General features: G+C 45.4%; 2 protein-coding genes across 2 annotated transcripts; one reads left to right on the plus strand and one right to left on the minus strand.

The window, feature by feature from the left end:
* Positions 1 to 668: 668 nt before the first annotated feature.
* On the plus strand, positions 669 to 9311 carry LOC307071376 (sodium/calcium exchanger 1-like; the record flags this gene model as incomplete). The annotated part of the gene is made up of 6 exons (XM_079730358.1): positions 669 to 2053; positions 3808 to 3914; positions 6889 to 7019; positions 7426 to 7525; positions 8537 to 8821; positions 8935 to 9311. Exons 1-6 carry the CDS (start codon positions 684 to 686, stop codon positions 9309 to 9311), a joined length of 2370 nt encoding a protein of 789 aa, XP_079586484.1. The 5' UTR covers positions 669 to 683.
* Positions 9312 to 11810: 2499 nt separating this feature from the next.
* tmem178a (transmembrane protein 178a) lies at positions 11811 to 14975 on the minus strand (the record flags this gene model as incomplete). Its single annotated transcript, XM_079730745.1, has 4 exons — positions 11811 to 12040; positions 12471 to 12608; positions 13785 to 13898; positions 14480 to 14975. 4 exons carry the CDS (start codon positions 14973 to 14975, stop codon positions 11811 to 11813), a joined length of 978 nt encoding a protein of 325 aa, XP_079586871.1.
* Between the last annotated feature and the right edge of the window lie 3233 nt (positions 14976 to 18208).

The following is an 18208-nucleotide window of genomic DNA, read 5'->3' on the forward strand; positions in this document are numbered from 1 at the left end:
TGCCTCTATAATGATTTTTAAGTATTTTTTTCCATTATGTTCATTTGATGTCAAGCCACTGTTCATATTCAGGTGATAGATGGTAGATTCCTTACAGCTGAAGACCCAAAATGCTTATTTGTCTTTCTTATCTTTTGTTGTCTGATGCTACTGGAAAACATGAATTTCCTCAGGATGAATGTCAAAGTATTTAATTATTTACCTTCTATAACTGTATCGGTGTAATAGAAGACAGTCCAGCTATACATTGAAATGACAACATTTTAATGTGTTTTAACTTTGAAATATCCAAATTTGCCTTGAATGAGTTGATGCTGACTTCCCTTTATGAATACATCTAGATAAACCACACCAGCAACATTTAAAGCCTGTCTTCTTCTACACTGGTTATCGTTCCAGGAGGATTTCTATCACCATCTACTTGGTCTGGGGCCAGCAGCGTCGGCATGGGGGAAGTTGGAACACCATCCCTCTTTCTTTCCTGTACTGTCTTCCTCCTCTTCATCTCTGCTTCATTAGCAGCCTCCTCTGCAATGATCTCCGTCACCAACAGCTCCGACTCCAACAGCACCAAGTGTGGAGGAAACACAGACTGTCTGCCAGGAGTCATCCTTCCTGTTTGGCTTCCCTTGGACCCCCCATTGGGTGAGAAGCTTGCCAGAGCCGCCATCTACTTCCTGGGCATGATGTACATGTTCTTGGGGGTGTCCATCATCGCAGACCGCTTCATGGCGTCCATCGAGGTCATCACTTCCCAGGAGAGGCAGGTCACCATCAAGAAAGCCAACGGAGAGAAGATGGTCACCACGGTACGCGTCTGGAACGAGACGGTCTCTAACCTCACCCTTATGGCTCTGGGCTCCTCTGCCCCGGAGATTCTGCTGTCTGTGGTGGAGGTTTGTGGGCACAACTTTAACGCCGGCCAGCTGGGCCCCAACACCATCGTGGGCAGCGCCGCCTTCAACATGTTTGTTATCATCGGCCTCTGTGTCTCCGTCATCCCGGACGGAGAGCACCGCAAGGTCAAGCACCTCCGCGTGTTCTTCGTGACCGCGGCCTGGAGCATCTTTGCCTACACCTGGCTGTACCTCATCCTGGCCGTCATCTCCCCGGGGATCGTGGAGGTGTGGGAGGGGCTGGTCACCCTTTGCTTTTTCCCCGTCTGCGTCGGTTTCGCTTACGTTGCCGACCGCAGACTGCTCTTCTACAAATACATGCACAAGCGCTACAGAGCCGGCAAGCACAAAGGGATGATCATTGAGACGGAGGGAGAGCCGGAACACCTGTCCAAGGCGGATCTGGAGATGGACGCACAGATGGCCGTGCCCCGTGTAGAGGAGGTCCAGGGGGAGGTGAATGAGGAGGAGAGAAGTTGCGCCGTTTACCGCTGCCATGGTGCCAGGGTGGCCGCGGGGGCGCCGGGGAACGTTTTGAAGAAGCATGACCAAGCCAAGAGAGTCGTCCATCACAACGACTCCTCCCCGACGACCTCCAAGATCTTCTTTGAGCCGGAGAGCTACCGGTGCGTGGAGAACTGCCGCGTGGTGGCGCTGCGCGTGGTGAGGCGCGGGGGCCAGCTGGACCACGGCGTGTCGGTGGACTACCGCACCGAAGACGGCACGGCCAAGGCCGGCGCCGACTACCGCCTCACCGAGGGAACCGTCTCCTTCCACCCCGGGGAGACGGAGAAGGAGATCACCGTGGACATCGTCGACGACGACGTGTTTGAGGAGGAGGAGCACTTCCTAGCGCACCTGAGCAACGTGCGGGTGATGGGGGAGAGCTGTGACCCCCAGGGGTCCGGCCTGGGCCTGCCCTGCTCCGCCGCCATCACCATCCTGGACGACGACCACGCCGGGGTCTTCACCTTCCAGGACCCCGTGGTCACGGTCAGCGAGAGCGTGGGCCTGCTGGAGGTCAAGGTGGTCCGGACGGGTGGAGCCCGCGGCGTGGTGGCGCTGCCCTACCGGACCCTGGAGGGGACGGCCCGGGGGGGAGGACAGGACTTCGAGGACACGCACGGCGTCCTGGAGTTCGATGACGACCAGATTGTGTACGTTTGTATAATCACCAAGACGGACATCATTCTAACGTCTTTAGGACACATATATACTCACACCTCCGAACATGCAGGATACTACCTTATTCACACCCACGTATACACACCCACACCAGACACACACTAGACACATGCACACACAGGTATACACACACGCACCAGACACACACCAGACACATACACACACACACACACATGTATACACACACAACTGACACACACACACACATCTATACACACACACCAGACAAACAATCACACCTATACACACACACACACACCCGACAACACACACACACACACACACAAACACACACACACACACACACACACACACACACGCCACACACACACACACACACCAGACACATACACACACATATACACACAAAAACTCACCAGACACACACACACCCACACACACACAAATGCATACCAGACAGACAGACACACACTCACGTATAGACACACACAAACATACCATACACACACACACACACACACACCAGATGCACACACTTATGTGCACTGCATGATGAAACGGATAGTTGCGCGCAGTGAGAGTAGTGTCCAGATAACGGTTAAGGTGTTGATCTGAGAAACGGCAGACGCCACGTCCTCACAACCAAATATAGTAGAAACATGTACCCACTTATACTGCTGCAGAATTAACACCCAAGACAATGAACCCACTAATACTGTTACAGTATTAAAACACACTAATGTATCCACTAATACTGCTACAGTATTAACACACACTTATGTATCCACTAATACTGCTACAGTATTAACACACACTTATGTATCCACTAATACTGCTACAGTATTAACCAAGGGCGTAGGAACTGGGGGGGACGGAGGGGACCCCTCCAATATCGGAGACAGGCGCATTTGTCCCACCTAAAAATGATACCGGATCTGTCAGATTTCCGATATGTGTCCCCCCCAATGTTAAACTCATTCCTACACCCCTGATATTAACACATACCAATGTACCCACTATTACTGCTAAAGTTTTTGCACCCCAGACAATTAACCCTCCACTTATACTGCACACAGTATTAACACACACTAATGTACCAACTTAAACTGCTACAGTATTAACACACACAATGTAACAACTAATACTGCTACCGTATTAACACACACTAATGTTTCCACTTATACTACTGCAGAATTCACACCCCAGACAATGAACCCACTAATGCTGCTATAGTATTAACACACACTAATGTACCCACTAAGACTGCTACAGTATTAACATACATTAATGTAACAACTAATACAGCTACCATATTAACACACACTAATGTTTCCACTTATACTGCTACAGTATTCACACACATCAATGAACCCACTAATACTGCTACAGTTTAAACACATTACCAGGTTAGGGTTGTGACAAAGTTATCTTAGGGTTATTAAAGGGTTAGTGTTAGGGGGATTAGGGTTATAGAGTTAGGGTAAATACCAGGTTAGGGTTATGACAAATTTATTTTATGGTTATTAAGGGGTTAGTGTTGGGGGGATAGGGTTATAGAGTTAGCGTTATGAGAGGGTTTGTGTTTTGGGGGGATAGGGTGCTAGAGTTGGAGGAATAGGGTTATTAAGTTAGGGTTATTAAAGGGTTAGTGTTGGGGGGGGATAGGTTATAAAGTTACAGTTATGACAGGGCTAGGATTATGACAATGTTAGCTATCTGCCTAGCATGTCTCTCTTCTGCAAACTGTCCTTTCTTTGTGTTTCAGAAATACCATTCAAATCAATATTGTTGATGATGAAGAGTATGAGAAAAACAAGAACTTATTCCTGGAGATCGGGGAGCCACGCTTCCTGGAGATGAGTGGCAGGAAAGGTGGGGTTCCCCCCCAATATTTCACGTTTAACATGGTCAATGTGATTTAACACGTGTTTACTGTCTTTTAACGTGTGCTTAATGTGTTTAGACGTGTGTTTTAATACATATCGTTAACATATTTAAGGTGTGTTTAGGGGCGTGTCTGCAGGACGAAGGTTTGTTCACTATTGTAGACGGGGAAGCGAACGCAGAGCAGGCTACATAGAGCCGCCGGAGAGGAACAGGAACCGATGGTAGTCAGTTCAACATGACCTCTGTCATTTCACCTTCCACAACTCCTCACCCCTAACGTCCCTAACTCCTAACCCCTTAACCCCTTAGAGCTAACCCCTAACTCCTAAACACTAACTTCCCAATATCCTAACCCCTAACGTCCTTAACTCCTAACCCCTTAACCCCTTAATGCTAACCCCTAACTCCTAAACACTAACTTCCCAAAATCCTAACCCCTAACGTCCCTAACTCCTAAATCCTAACCCCCTTATTCCTAACCCCTAACGTCAATTACTCCTAACCCCTAACTCATAACCCCTAACTTCCCTTAATCCTAACCCCTAACGTCCCTTACCCCTAACCCCCTTATTCCTAACCCCAAACATCCCTAACTCCTAACCCCCTAACTGTCTGTTGAACTGCTTGTAAACACAATGAGATGTACCTCATTTTACATTAGATGTACCTTATTTAACATTATATATATTTTATTCAACATTAGATTTACCTCATTTAACATCAGATGTATTTATTTAACCTGAGATGTATTTATTTTACCATTAGATATATTTGATTTGACATTAGATGTGTTTTTTTAACATTAGATATATTTTATTTAACATTAGGTGTATTTATTTAACATTAGATACATTTTCTTTAACATTAGATCTATTTTCTTTAAGATAATATGTACTTTATTTAACATTAGATTACCTTTTAAAGATGGGATGTTAGCATGTCCAGGCCAGGACATTTGTCTTTAAAGCAGAATAAACGTCTTTCACCTTTCTCCCCTCCTCTGTATGCTTCCCCCTTCAGCTGTCTTGCTTCAGGAATCTGGTAAGATGATGACACACACACACATACACACACACACACACACACACACACACACACACACACACACACACACACACACGCACACACACACACACACACACACACATATATACACTCACACACCACAAATGCACCATTGGTATATTATCATATGCGTTCAAATATGATCATTGATACTATCATGTGGTAATGTGATCAAGTGTAAATGATCATGTGTAAATACTATCATGTGTTAGTAGGATCACGTGTAAATGATCATGTGTAAATACTATCATTATGTAAATATAAGCATGTGAAAATACCATCATGTGTAAATATGTAGATATTGTGTGAATATTATCATTTGTTAATATGGGTATGTGTAAATACTTTCATGTGTAAATATCTACATGTTGAATATTAATATTTGTAAACATTACGGTTACATTTTATCTTGTTTCAATATTACCATGTAATGATGTGACCATGTTTAAATATAATCATGGTTAAATATTATCACGGTTATATATTATCATGTTTAAATTCTATGGTCGAATAGTATCCTACTAAATGTTATCATTTTCAAATATTAACACGGTTAATATTATCATGGTTGAATACTATCGTGTTTAAATATGTTTCAATATTATCATCTTTAAAAATGATGTGTAATTATTATCATATTTAAATATTATGTTTAAATGTGATCATGTTTAAGTAGTACGTTTAAAAATGATCATGTTTAAATATTATGTTTAAATATGATCATGTTTAAGTAGTACGTTTAAAAATGATAATTTTTTAATCTTATGTTTAAATATGATCATGTGAATATTATATTGACATATGATCATCTGTAAATATATCATGCATAAATATGTATCTGAATATTGCTATGTTTAAATATTATCATCTTATAATGGAATCTTTTTATTCACTTGAACTGTAGGTGGATTCATTAAGACAGGTATGTGTGGGAGATCATTTTATGTTTAAGATTTAGCAATATAATTTAAATTTGAAGCCAATTAAAAGTATTAATATTTATTCCATGTGTTTATTCCACTAGATAAAAGACGTTATGGTAAGTGTGCTCTGTTCCAACTGAAAGGCTACCCTGGTCACACTGCCCTACGCAGACAGTCAGACAGCCATCCATCACCCATCCACCCTTCATCCACCCATCCATCAACCATCATTAATAAATCATCCATCCATCATCCATCAGTACCACTATGTCAGAACTATGGTAGTACCATGTCAGCACTGACCGGTTCTTTGTGACAGGAGGGGAGGTCTACAGGAAGGTTCAAGGGCGCGAGGGTCTTGACCTCCAGCACTCGGTTGTCAACATCACAGGTCTGTCTGTCTGTCTGTCTGTCTGTCTGTCTGTCTGTCTGTCTGTCTGTCTGTCTGTCTGTGAACATACCAACTCCAAACAGGCTGCTTGCATCATTAGTGCATGATGCTTACCGCACAGCTTGATAACCCTTAATAACATCATTAGTACATGATGCCTAATGCACACCTAGATAACCATTAATAACATAATTAGTATATGATGCTTAATGCACACATTGATAACCCTTAATAACATAATTAGTACATGATGTTTAATACACACATTGAGAACCCTTAATAACACCATTAGTACATGATTCTTAATGCACACACATTGATAACCCTTTATAACACAATTACTACATTATTCTTAATGCACACACATTGATAACCATTAATAACACCATTAGTACATGATGCTTAAGGCACACATTGATAACCCTTAATAACACCTTTAGAAATAAATCAGAGGTTTCATGTTGTCCATCATTTAACTATTCGGTCTGTACGTCTCTCCGTAGAGCGTTCCGTCTGTCTCTCCATAGCGTTCACATGGAGAGTCTTTCCAGTGTTTGATGTTCTCCTCTCTCCTCCTCAGAGGGAGCTGGGAAGGAGGAGAGTGTTTCTAAGAAGGAGGAGGCGGAGCGGCGTGTCGCTGAGCTGGGCCGGCCCCGGCTGGGGGAGCACGCCAGGCTGGAGGTCGTCATAGAGGAGTCTTATGAGTTCAAGGTGAGCTTCTACTGCCTGAAGTATTGGCTGCCCTACTGCCTGTTGTGGTCCCTCTTGTCAATGTGAAACATTCTGTCGATGGGAGAGTAGTAAGTTGAGTTTGAGGTAGAGGAAGATTGGGTTAGAGATAGAGGAGTGAGTTACAGCTAGAGGAGTGAGTGAGAGGTGGAGGAGTGGGTGAGAGCTAGAAGAATGGGAAGCGCTAGAGGAATGAGTTAGAGATAGACAAGTGAGTTAGAGGTAGAGGAGTGAGTTAGAGCTAGAGGGAGTTAGAGCTAGAGGAGTGAGTTAGAGATAGATTAGTGAGTAAGAGCTAGAGTGACTTAGAGGTAGAGATAGAGGAGTGAGTTTGATCTAGAGGAGTGAGCTAGAGCTGGAGATTACAACCAGGTTTCCTCTCCTCCAGAACCTGGTGGATAAGCTGGTGAAGAAGACCAACCTGGCTCTGGTGATTGGGACCAACAGCTGGAGGGAACAGTTTAGGGACGCCATTACTGTCAACCCCGGTGAGACTACCCGGACATTACTATATACCCTTTAATACCCCATCATTACTACATACCCTCTACTACCCCAACATTCACTCATACTCCTCTACTACCCCAACATTACTACATATCCTCTACTACCCCAACATGACTAAATCCCCCCTACTACCCTTACTAGTACATACAAGACTATACTGAACTGTACTAGTCTCTACCGCTCTAATGGATTTCACTAGACTTTACTTAGTCTCCATAAACATTTATCTGCAAATAAATGCAGAATCTTTAGGCAATGGGACAATATTTTGGTATTTGAAGCTTTCTTGTTTCAGTTTGTAGTCCGTTGATAGACCGAGGAGTATATATTGACCAGTCCATTTGAGCAGGGGCTTGGTTGCTTGGAGGTAAACAGTCTGTGTGGAGAGCAACAACCTCGAAACCCTTTGACTATCGTATCTAACTAGCTTGATATCTGAAACAAGCCGTTGTAGTGTAAGCAGACAGTCGGGTCATAGGCATCGTCTATCAACTAACACCATTCTTGCATCTCAAGTTGCTAACCGGACTGTGAACAACGACCGGTACACTTAAGAGGAAGTCTTGGCCTGGATATCTGTTGTCCCCAGAAGTATTGCTCGTTGTCCCTGGAGGTTTAAGGGGACATATCATACCACCAGGTGTGAGTGTGATTAGCCATTACAAGCAGGTTTGAAAATGTGCAGCATTGTGACATCACAGGTGGGCGTGTCCACCTAGATGTGTGCTGGATAGATCAGTCTACCAGCCTACCCAGTGGACTGTAGCAAACGTTGCTCATCTATCCGTCACACATCTAGGTGGACACGCCCACCTGTGATGTCACAATGCTGCACATTTTGAAAGAGGCTTGTAATGGCTAATCACACTCACACCTGGTGGTATGATATGTCCCTTTTAATCGCTATGAGAGGATGGCGAATAATTCCCGAAGGTGGACTCTGCCAGACTCTACCAGACACGGTTAAGTTGTTCTTGTCTGTCTCCAAGTAGATGACGATGACAACGAGGAGGAGCAGGACGGACAGGGGGAGAAACGTCTCCCTTCCTGCTTTGATTACGTCATGCACTTCCTGACGGTCTTCTGGAAGCTGCTGTTTGCTCTCATTCCCCCGACCGACTACTGTAACGGCTGGGCCTGCTTCGTGGTGTCCATCTCCGGCATTGGTCTGCTGACGGCCTTCATCGGTGACCTCGCCTCCCACTTCGGCTGCACGGTCGGACTCAAGGACTCTGTGACCGCCGTGGTGTTTGTAGCCCTAGGGACGTCAGTACCAGGTACATGCACTATCTCTAGATACATATCTGTCTCAGCTAGCGCTCGCTACATAGCAGCCATTCAGGAACAATGTATATCTATAAATATATCTCTACATCTCTACGTCTATCAGACACGTTTGCCAGTAAGGTGGCAGCCATCCAGGACCAGTATGCAGATGCGTCCATCGGCAACGTGACGGGCAGCAACGCCGTCAACGTGTTCCTGGGGATCGGCGTGGCGTGGTCCATCGCGGCCGTGTACCACCAGGCCAAGGGGGACTGGTTCCGGGTGGACCCTGGGACCCTGGCCTTCTCCGTGACCCTCTTCACAGTGTTTGCGCTGGTGTGCGTGGCCGTGCTGATGTTCCGGCGGCGGGCGTCGATCGGAGGGGAGCTGGGAGGCCCCCGGGGCCCCAAGGTGCTGACCAGCTGCCTGTTCTTCAGCCTCTGGCTGGTGTACATTGTGCTGTCTTCTCTAGAGGCCTACTGCCACATCCAAGCCTTCTAACCAGGGACAGGTTCTACCAGTTCTAGAAGCACTGGTACACCTGGACATCTAGCGGTTTGTGACTTGCAGACTTACTAGATGTTTCATTGTAACTTGTACCACTCATATAGACACTGCACTGAGCCCAGGGGAAAAATAAAAAATAGAATAATCTTGTGTTTCAAAAACATGTTTGTTGATTCCTAAGGCTACCCTGCAGACACACCTCCTGTGTTCCTCCCTTTCTCTTGTGCTCTCTCTCTCTCTCTTTCTTTCTCTCTCTCATGCTCTCTCTCTCTCTCCCTGCCCCAAGCTGTTTTTAAATTAGATCCTGCGTCACTTTCACTTTGTTTACTACATTTTAAATGTAATAAACCTGTACCATATAGTTGAAATTAGATTGTATTAAGCAGTATAATAGTATAAAGTACAATAATTGTGTCAAACTTTCCCAGGCATTTTAAATACTTTTTATTGAATTACTTCTGTGGTGTTTGGTTAAAACAGCAAACAGTGAAGGAGATGGGCCAGAAGTTAAGCATCATCAGTTTACATCAAAATTAATCCTGTACAGTACACCTTTATACTCAACACAAATTTGGATTTATTTAAAGACTATTGAAAGTTGTATAGCCCTTTGGACAAAAGGAACGTCATATCTATAATGTCATTACACAGACTAATATAATTCATTATCAATCCATTATTGTAGTCCGAATGAAATCCATTTGTATAGAATAGGCTATGATTGGGTCATTATATATATATTCTTTCTAATAGTAAAAATGTAATTGTAATAAATCCATATTCGCCTGGAACCCAGCCAACTCTGAACACAGTATATCAATCGTACACAACACACGTCCAATAAGTAGCATGAAGCCGTGTCAAGTTAGCATGTATTCCTATCAAGTTAGCATGTAGCTTGGTCATGCTAGCATGTAGCTTTATTAAACCAGCATGTAGCTCTGTCAAGCTAGCATGTAGCATTGTCAGGCTAGTATCAGACATATCATCATTAATTGTCACACCATTATCTGAGAAGGTCAGGTCTCAACTAAGATTTTGCATCTTCCATTGTAAATAGCTGAGTCCTGAAACATTAGACGTTTGAAGACTAAGAAAGCCTCACCTAATCTCAACTCTTTTCAAATGTTCATCTTCCACCGAGATTGGAAGGTCAGAGTGTTGAAGATGAAGGGAGTAGTTTGTAGTGTTTAGAACCACCGTTGGACAGGAGAACACTGGCTTCAGGAAACCAGTGAAGTTTAGGTCCTTCAGAACCACCGTTGGACAGGGAACACTGGCTTCGGGAAACCAGTAGTGTTTGGGTCCTTGAGAACCACAGCCGGACAGGAGAACACTGGCTTCAGGAAACCAGTGGTGTTTGGGTCCTTGAGAACCACAGCCAGATGGATGAACCATTCATCTTCTCGGCTAACAGTCAGATTCCTGAAATCCACCCTTCCATGCTTGTTGTATTCAGACTGCTAGTATGCAACTCTGAACCTGCAACTAACCTGCAACTAACCTTTAACCAACTTGCAGCCAACCTGTAACCAACCTTTAACCAACCTGTAACCTGCAACCAGGTTGGTTTCAGGTTAGCTAAAGGTTAGTTGCAGGTTAGTTGCAGGTTGGCTGCACGTTAGTTCAAGGTTATTTCCAGGTTAGTTGCAGGTTGGCTGCAGGTTAGTTGCAGGTTATTTCCAGGTTAGTTGCAGGTTGGTTGCAGGTTTGCTGCAGGATAGTTGCAGGTTAGGTGCAGGTTAGTTGGAGGTTAGTTGCAGGTTAGTTGCAGGATGGTTGCAGGTTGGTTTCAGGATAGTTGCAGTTTTGTTGCATTTTAGTTGCAGGTTGGCTGCAGGTTAGCTGCAGGTTAGTTGCAGGTACACTGCAGGTTAGTTACAGGTTAGTAGGCAGGGTGGTTTCAGGTTAGCTGCAGATTGGCTGAGGGTTAGTTTCAGTCTAGTTGCTGGTTAGTTGCAGGTTTGTTGAGGGTTAGTTTCAGTTTAGTTGCTGGTTAGTTGCAGGTTGGCTGCAGGTTAGTTGCAGGTTAGTTGCAGGGTGGTTTCAGGTTAGCTGCAGGTTAGTTGCAGGTTAGCTGCAGATTGGCTGAGGGTTAGTTTCAATTTAGTTGCTTGTTAGTTGCAGGTTGGCTAAGGGTAGGTTTCAGGTTGGTTTCTGGTTAGTTGCAGGTTGGCTAAGAGGTTAGCTGCAGGTTATTTACAGGTTGACTGAGTTGACCCTAACCATAGTTGCAGATTGGCTGTAGGTTAGTTGCAGGCCTTCTGATGGTTTGGATTCAGGTTAATTGCAGGTGAGCTGCAGATTGGCTGAGGGGTTAGTTTCATGTTAGTTACATGTTGGCTGCAGGTTAGTTGCAGGGTGGCAGAGGGTTAGTTGCAGGTTAGCTCCAGGTTGGCTGCAGGTCGGTTGCAGGTTGGCTGAGGGTTAGGGTCGGGTTAGTTGCAGGTCGGCTGCGTGTTGGCTGAGCGTCGGGGTGGATGCTGCGCCCCCTCAGACAGAGGAGGTGCGGGAGGTTTTGGGTGTACGAGAGAGGAGGGGGGAGGCGGTGCAGATGCAGCCTGCGGTGGTGCTGAGTGCCAGGCTGGCCCAGGCCAGGCACACGGACCAGCCGTAGCCATGATCCACGTCGCCCGGCAGGCCGTAGATGAAGGGCGGGGTCCGGGAGAGGTCGTAGGTCACGCTGGCCGCATACGTACACAGAGAGATGGTGCAGAAGATACCTGGGCGGGAAGATACACGCACTGGTTGGTGTTCGCACGCATACTACTACACACACACAGACACACAGATTTATGTTTATAGATATATATATGTATATATGTAGATGAATATATATATATCCATGCATATATATAAAGATGTTGTTTTTTTTATGTAGAATGTGTTTCTGCATATTTACATACAGTTTATATTTGTACATCTATGTTCATATTTGTGTGTATATCTGTGTGTATATATGTAATATTACGTGTGGGTGTATCTATGCATCATATGTGTGTATATGTATACATATATCTGAGTGCATCTATGTATAATACGTGTGTATATGTATATGAATACACTGTATATTATGTGGGTGTATGTATTTATTATAAGTGTGTGTATCTATGTACAGTATGTATATCTATATCTGTATGTATTCTACGTTACCAGCCATGAGGAACAGTAGACCCGACACATGCAGGGTGAGTCTCTCCTCCCAGTAGAAGCTGACCGACGCCACGATGATCCCACACAGCAGGACCGCTGCAGCCATGCCCAGGAACCCTGCTGTGATGCGCCTCAGGTCTGCACACACACACACACCCACACACACACAAGCACACAAACACACACACACACGCGCATACACACACACAAGCACACAAACACACACACACACACACACACACGCACACACACACACGCACACACGCACGCACGCACACACACACACACACACACACACATGCACACACACACACACACACACACATGCACACACACACACACACACACACACATTCAGAGACACACACACACACATGCACGCACAGGCAGACACACGCACACACACACACACACATTCAGAGACACACACACACATGCACGCATAGGCAGACACACGCACACATAAACACACACGCTCACACAGGCACACACGCACGCACAAACACACACACACAAACACGTGCACGCTCAAGACGCATACACACACTCACAGGCACACACACATGCACATATGCCCACACACACACACACCCATACACACACACACAGGCACACACACAGTCACAAACAAACCGATACAAATACTCACACAGGCACACATACAGGAACATACACACATAACATAAACACACTCAGATAAACGCAAGCATGCATACATGGACATATGTACACACATAGAAACACACACACACACACACAAAACAAAATCAACCACACACATATACACAGGCATGTACAAGCACACACACGCAAGCACACACACGCAAGCACACACACATGCATCCAGATTTAAACACAGAACAATAACATGTTGAACTGTTACCATGACAACTGCTCTTCTTTCTTACATACATTTCTTAGAGCTTGCTACCGAGACAACCTGCCACAGAAAACATAGCCAAACCTTAAATGACTGTTTATAATATGATACTACTGAGAAGTACTATGTAAGGACTGTAGAACCATGTCTTTTGTACTCACTCAACAGCACATGAGTTAGATAGTATGCAAATTAGTTAGGCGCTCACTCTTTTTTTCAAAAATGTGTTGGTTAGGTAATTAGGGTACTTACACAGCAGAGTTGGTTAGTTAATTATTGATGTTATTCATTTGTGACTAGCTAGTAAGTTAGCTTGTTTTTTGTGAGTAGTAGGTCAACTAGTTAGTTAGTTAGTTAGCTAGTTGAGTAGTTTGTAGTTAGTTAGCTGGTTGTCTGCTGAACTAGATAGTTCACAAGTTAGTTAGTGTACTCACGCAGCAGGTGCCACTCATCCTGTTGGATAGTTCTGGTCAGGTTAAGGGGGATGTTCCTCAGCCTGATTGGTTGAGAGAAATGATACTTGATGGCAGAACAGCGATCTGCAATACCTGAGGAAGACATGGTCACATGATCACCAAGATCTACTTGGCTTGATCTAACATTACCCTCATCCACTGTATCCTCAGACTGGTTGTACTGGGCAGCTCCAAGTTGACCAGTAGCAGACTGTAGTTTTACTAGGCAGCTTCCAGTAGAACCAGTAGCAGACTGTGGTTGTAGTAAAGGCAGCCCCCAGTGGAACCAGTAAAAGACTGTGGTTGTAGTAAAGGCAGCACCCAGTATAACCAGAAGCAGGCTGTGGTTCTACATCCCAATCTGCTTCTGGTTCTACTGTAGTAGACTGTGTTTGTACTGGAAAGCTCCAAGTAGAACCAGCAGCAGCTGGTGGTTGTAGGCAGTTCCCAGTAGAACCAGAAGCAGACTTTTGTTCTATAAGCTCCCATTACTGGGAAGCTCCCAGTAGAACCAGTAGCAGACAGGGGTTGTACTGGGAAGCTCCCAGTAGAACCAGTAGTTAGAATGATGTTATTATCATAACATAACATAATATTATGATAATGAGATTATCGTTATTATATGATAAACTGTAAGATATATGGTTATAGTTTAAAGATAGGTGATGCATTACCTTTGCGGATGAGCTTATCGATGTCCGCGTCCAGGCCATGGAAGTAGCACTTCCTCCACAGGCCGGAGAAGGTGGAGAACAGCGGGCGGCCGCACTCCGTCTCGAGGATGCCCATCCCCAGGATAGCGCGCCAGTTCTCCAGCAGCTCCTCCTCGCGACTGCCGACGTGGATCGGCTTCATGAGCGCCACGTCTCGCCGGTGGTTGTCCTGCAGCGGCAGGTGGTAGATGGGCATATCACGGTTCTTCTGGTCATTGTAGTCCGAGTGTTTGTCGCAGTTCACCTTATGCCGGCGCGTGTCCGTCTCGTACCAGTGGTCGGTGAAGATCGCAGTGACCAGCAAGAGGAGCGATACGACGCTGATGGCGAGGCCGCTCGCCGTCACCGCTGCCCACCGCTTGGCGGAGACCTCTCCTCCGGGCTTGGCAGAGACCTCTCCCCGGGTTTTGGGGTGGTCGCTCTGGCCGCCCGCCATGGGCTCTCCGCGGCTCATCATGTCCTCATGCTCCTCCGGTTCCTCCAGCCGCTATACTGCCGATCAGCGGAGGGAAGGCTATGAGCACCACCCCCACCCGCCCGCTCTGCTGATCTCAGGCTTTACCTCGGCTTGCACCCCCTCCTCCTCCTCAGCACCTCTCATTAGCTCCTGTCAACTGCGTCAGGGCACAAGGAGACTGGAAACCAAGCGCTCCTCTCACCTCTCCTCTCCTCTCCTCTCCTCTCCTCTCCTCTCCTCTCCTCTCCTCTTCGCTCCTCTCCCCTCCTCTTCGCTCCTCTTTTCTCTCTACACAACATAAATATGTACGGAAGACACTAAATACAGTTAAAAGTTGATAGAGATATCTAAAACTAAAAAATACATATATATATCTATAACTCATGAATACATATTTATGAATAAGTTTATATGAATACATTTATATATTAATATATATATATATATATATTTAAATATATAAATATTTAAATATATATATAAATATTGATTTAGAATTACAGATATATAAATGTTATTACATAAATAGAGATATATAAAAAGAGATAAAGATAAATTAGGATATATAAGTATATATATATGCATAAATCAAGATATATCAATAACTAATAAATCTAAATCTATAAATCTAAATTATATCTAAATATGGATAAATAAATACACATATATGTTTAGCTCATAAATATTGGTATACATATATATACTGATATATATATACCAGCCCATTATATTAGTCCAACCCTTAATCACAGATCCCATGTCAAAGGGCTTGAGAGGCTGTGTATGATTGACCTCCTAACCCCAGGATAGACAGAACTATTGTACCCTTACTTTAGAACCATAAATACCAAAACACTGAAACAATATACTGATATTGTTTACCCCTACTCTTGAACAATAGAACCCTAACCGTGGAACCACAGGACCCTAACAGAAGAACACTACAGCCCAAACTCTGGATCAATATAACCCTAACCCTAGAACAACAGAACCCAGGTTGAGGTGGTGTGGGTGAGACTCTGAGATCGCCCTCAGCCTCCCTTGTCATTCACTCCGTTCTGCCTGCAGAGGAGATGACAGTTGTGAACTTATGAATAATTGAGGCTTGTGTTGTAACTGGAGCCCAGGGTTTTGGTCCCCAACCCCCTACCCTTCAGAAGTCCCCTAACCCGGTCCCCGACCCCCTACCCTTCAGAAGTCCCCTAGCCCGGTCCCCGACCCCTTACCCTTCAGAAGTCCCCTAGCCGGATGTGAGTGTGATGGTGTGATGGTGAGAGGGTTTTGATGAGAGTGTCTGGGTGAAAGGGGGAGATGGAGAAAGAGTGAGAGAGTTAGGGTCAGAGGGGAGACTGGGATTGTGAGGATTTATGGTGAGAGGCTTATGGTGAAAGGGTGAGAGGGTGATGGTGAGAGAGTTATGATGACAGAGTTATGTTGAGAGAGTTATGCGGAAAGGGTGAGAGGGTGATGTTAAGAGAGTTATTGTCATAGGGGGATGTTGAGAGGGTGAGGGTGATGGTAAGATTGTGAGGGTCAGAGAGTGAGATGGTGATGGTGAGAGGGTTGTGGTCACAGGGTGATGGTGAGAGGGTGAAATCAAGCTGCTGCCTACTGTAGAGTTTATTTAGAAAACAGTTGAATAGACAGGCTCCTTAAATAGCATTAGCATGGTTCACCCTGCTGACTGCTGCACTAACGCTGTGATCAATTATTCAATACCCAGGAACACTGGAGCTGAGAGGAATGGTAATGTCTAGGATACACTCCGCCCACCTTTCTATCTATCACTCCGCCCACCTTTCTACAACTATCTATTTATCTATCACTCTCTCACTCCATCCACCTTTCTATCTATCAGTCTATCACTCTACCCACCTTTCTATCTGTCACTGTCATTCATCTATCTGTCTGTCTGTCTGTCTGTCTGTCTGTCTGTCTGTCTGTCTGTCTATCTGTCTATCTATCTATCTATCTATCTATCTATCTATCTATCTATCTATCTATCTATCTATCTATCTATCTATCTATTTATCAGTCCACCCACCTTTCTGTAACTATCTATTTATCTCTCTCTCTCTCTCTCTCTCTCTCTCTCTCTCTCTCTCTCTCTCTCTCTCTCTCTCTCTAACGCTCTCTCTCTCTAACGCTCTCTCTCACTCTCTCTAGCTCTCTTTCCCTAACTCCACCCCAGACAGATTTTGCTGTTAGTCTGTCCCCAACCAGAAGCAGTTTCCCACATGTTGAGGAACGTACCCGTACCTCAACCCAAACCCTTCCGCAAGGAACCACAGCTGATCCATTGATTCATTGGGACTGCTTTGGATATTGGCTATCGTATTGGATATACCTGGGCTGGTCAGCCTAATACCAGCAGGCTGGCAGGGGACACCTTTGGAGGCTAACAGCTGAGGTCTACTCTACCCACTGCTTCAGGCCAGTACTAACCCTCGCTCCTGTCTCCCAGAGGAACAGCGCCTCCTGCTGCTCAGCTCAGGAATGACCTTGTCTCATCGGCCCATCCCCCCCCCCATCGCTCCATGGTAAATAAAGACCCTTTTACACACTGTGTCACTGGTATTTTATTACTCCACTTAGGCCAGTCTTCCCGCATCTGTTATCGTTATCTGTCTCTGTCTCTGTCTGTCTGACTGTCTGTCTGTCTCTGTCTGACTGATTTTCTGTCTGTCTCCCCGAATCAATATCAGGGTGCTGCTTCCCACTCGCGCCAGGGTGTGTCTCAAGGTCATCAAGCGGAATCCAGGTGTGAATTCTTTCTCCTCTCTCTCCTCTCCTTCTCCCCCTTCTCTTTCCCGTCTCCTCTCCTCTTCACACCTTTTCCCTCCTCTCCCCTCTCCTCTCCTCACACCTCTCCTTGTACCTCTCCTCTCCTATCCCCTCTCTCCTTCCCTCTCCTCCCTTCTCTCCTCTCTCCTCTCCTGTCCTCTCCTCTCCTCCTCTCCTCTCCCCTCGTCTCCCCTCCTCTCCTCTCTTCTCTCTCCTCTTTTTTTTTCTCTCTCCTCCTCTCCTCCCCCCTCCTCTCCTCTCCTCTCTCCTCTTTCCCCTCTCCCTCCACCCCTCCCCTCTCCTTCACTTCTCTCCTCCCCTCTCTTCTCCTCTCCTCCACTCCTCTCCTCTTCTCTCCTCTCTCCTCTTTCCTCTCCTCTCCTCTCCTCTCCTCTCCTCTCCTCTCCTTTCCTCTCCTCCCCTCTCCTCTCCTCTCTTCTCCCCTCTTC

Source organism: Pollachius pollachius, assembly GCF_949987615.1.
Source record: "Pollachius pollachius genome assembly, chromosome: 2".
In the NCBI taxonomy this organism is placed as follows: domain Eukaryota; kingdom Metazoa; phylum Chordata; class Actinopteri; order Gadiformes; family Gadidae; genus Pollachius; species Pollachius pollachius.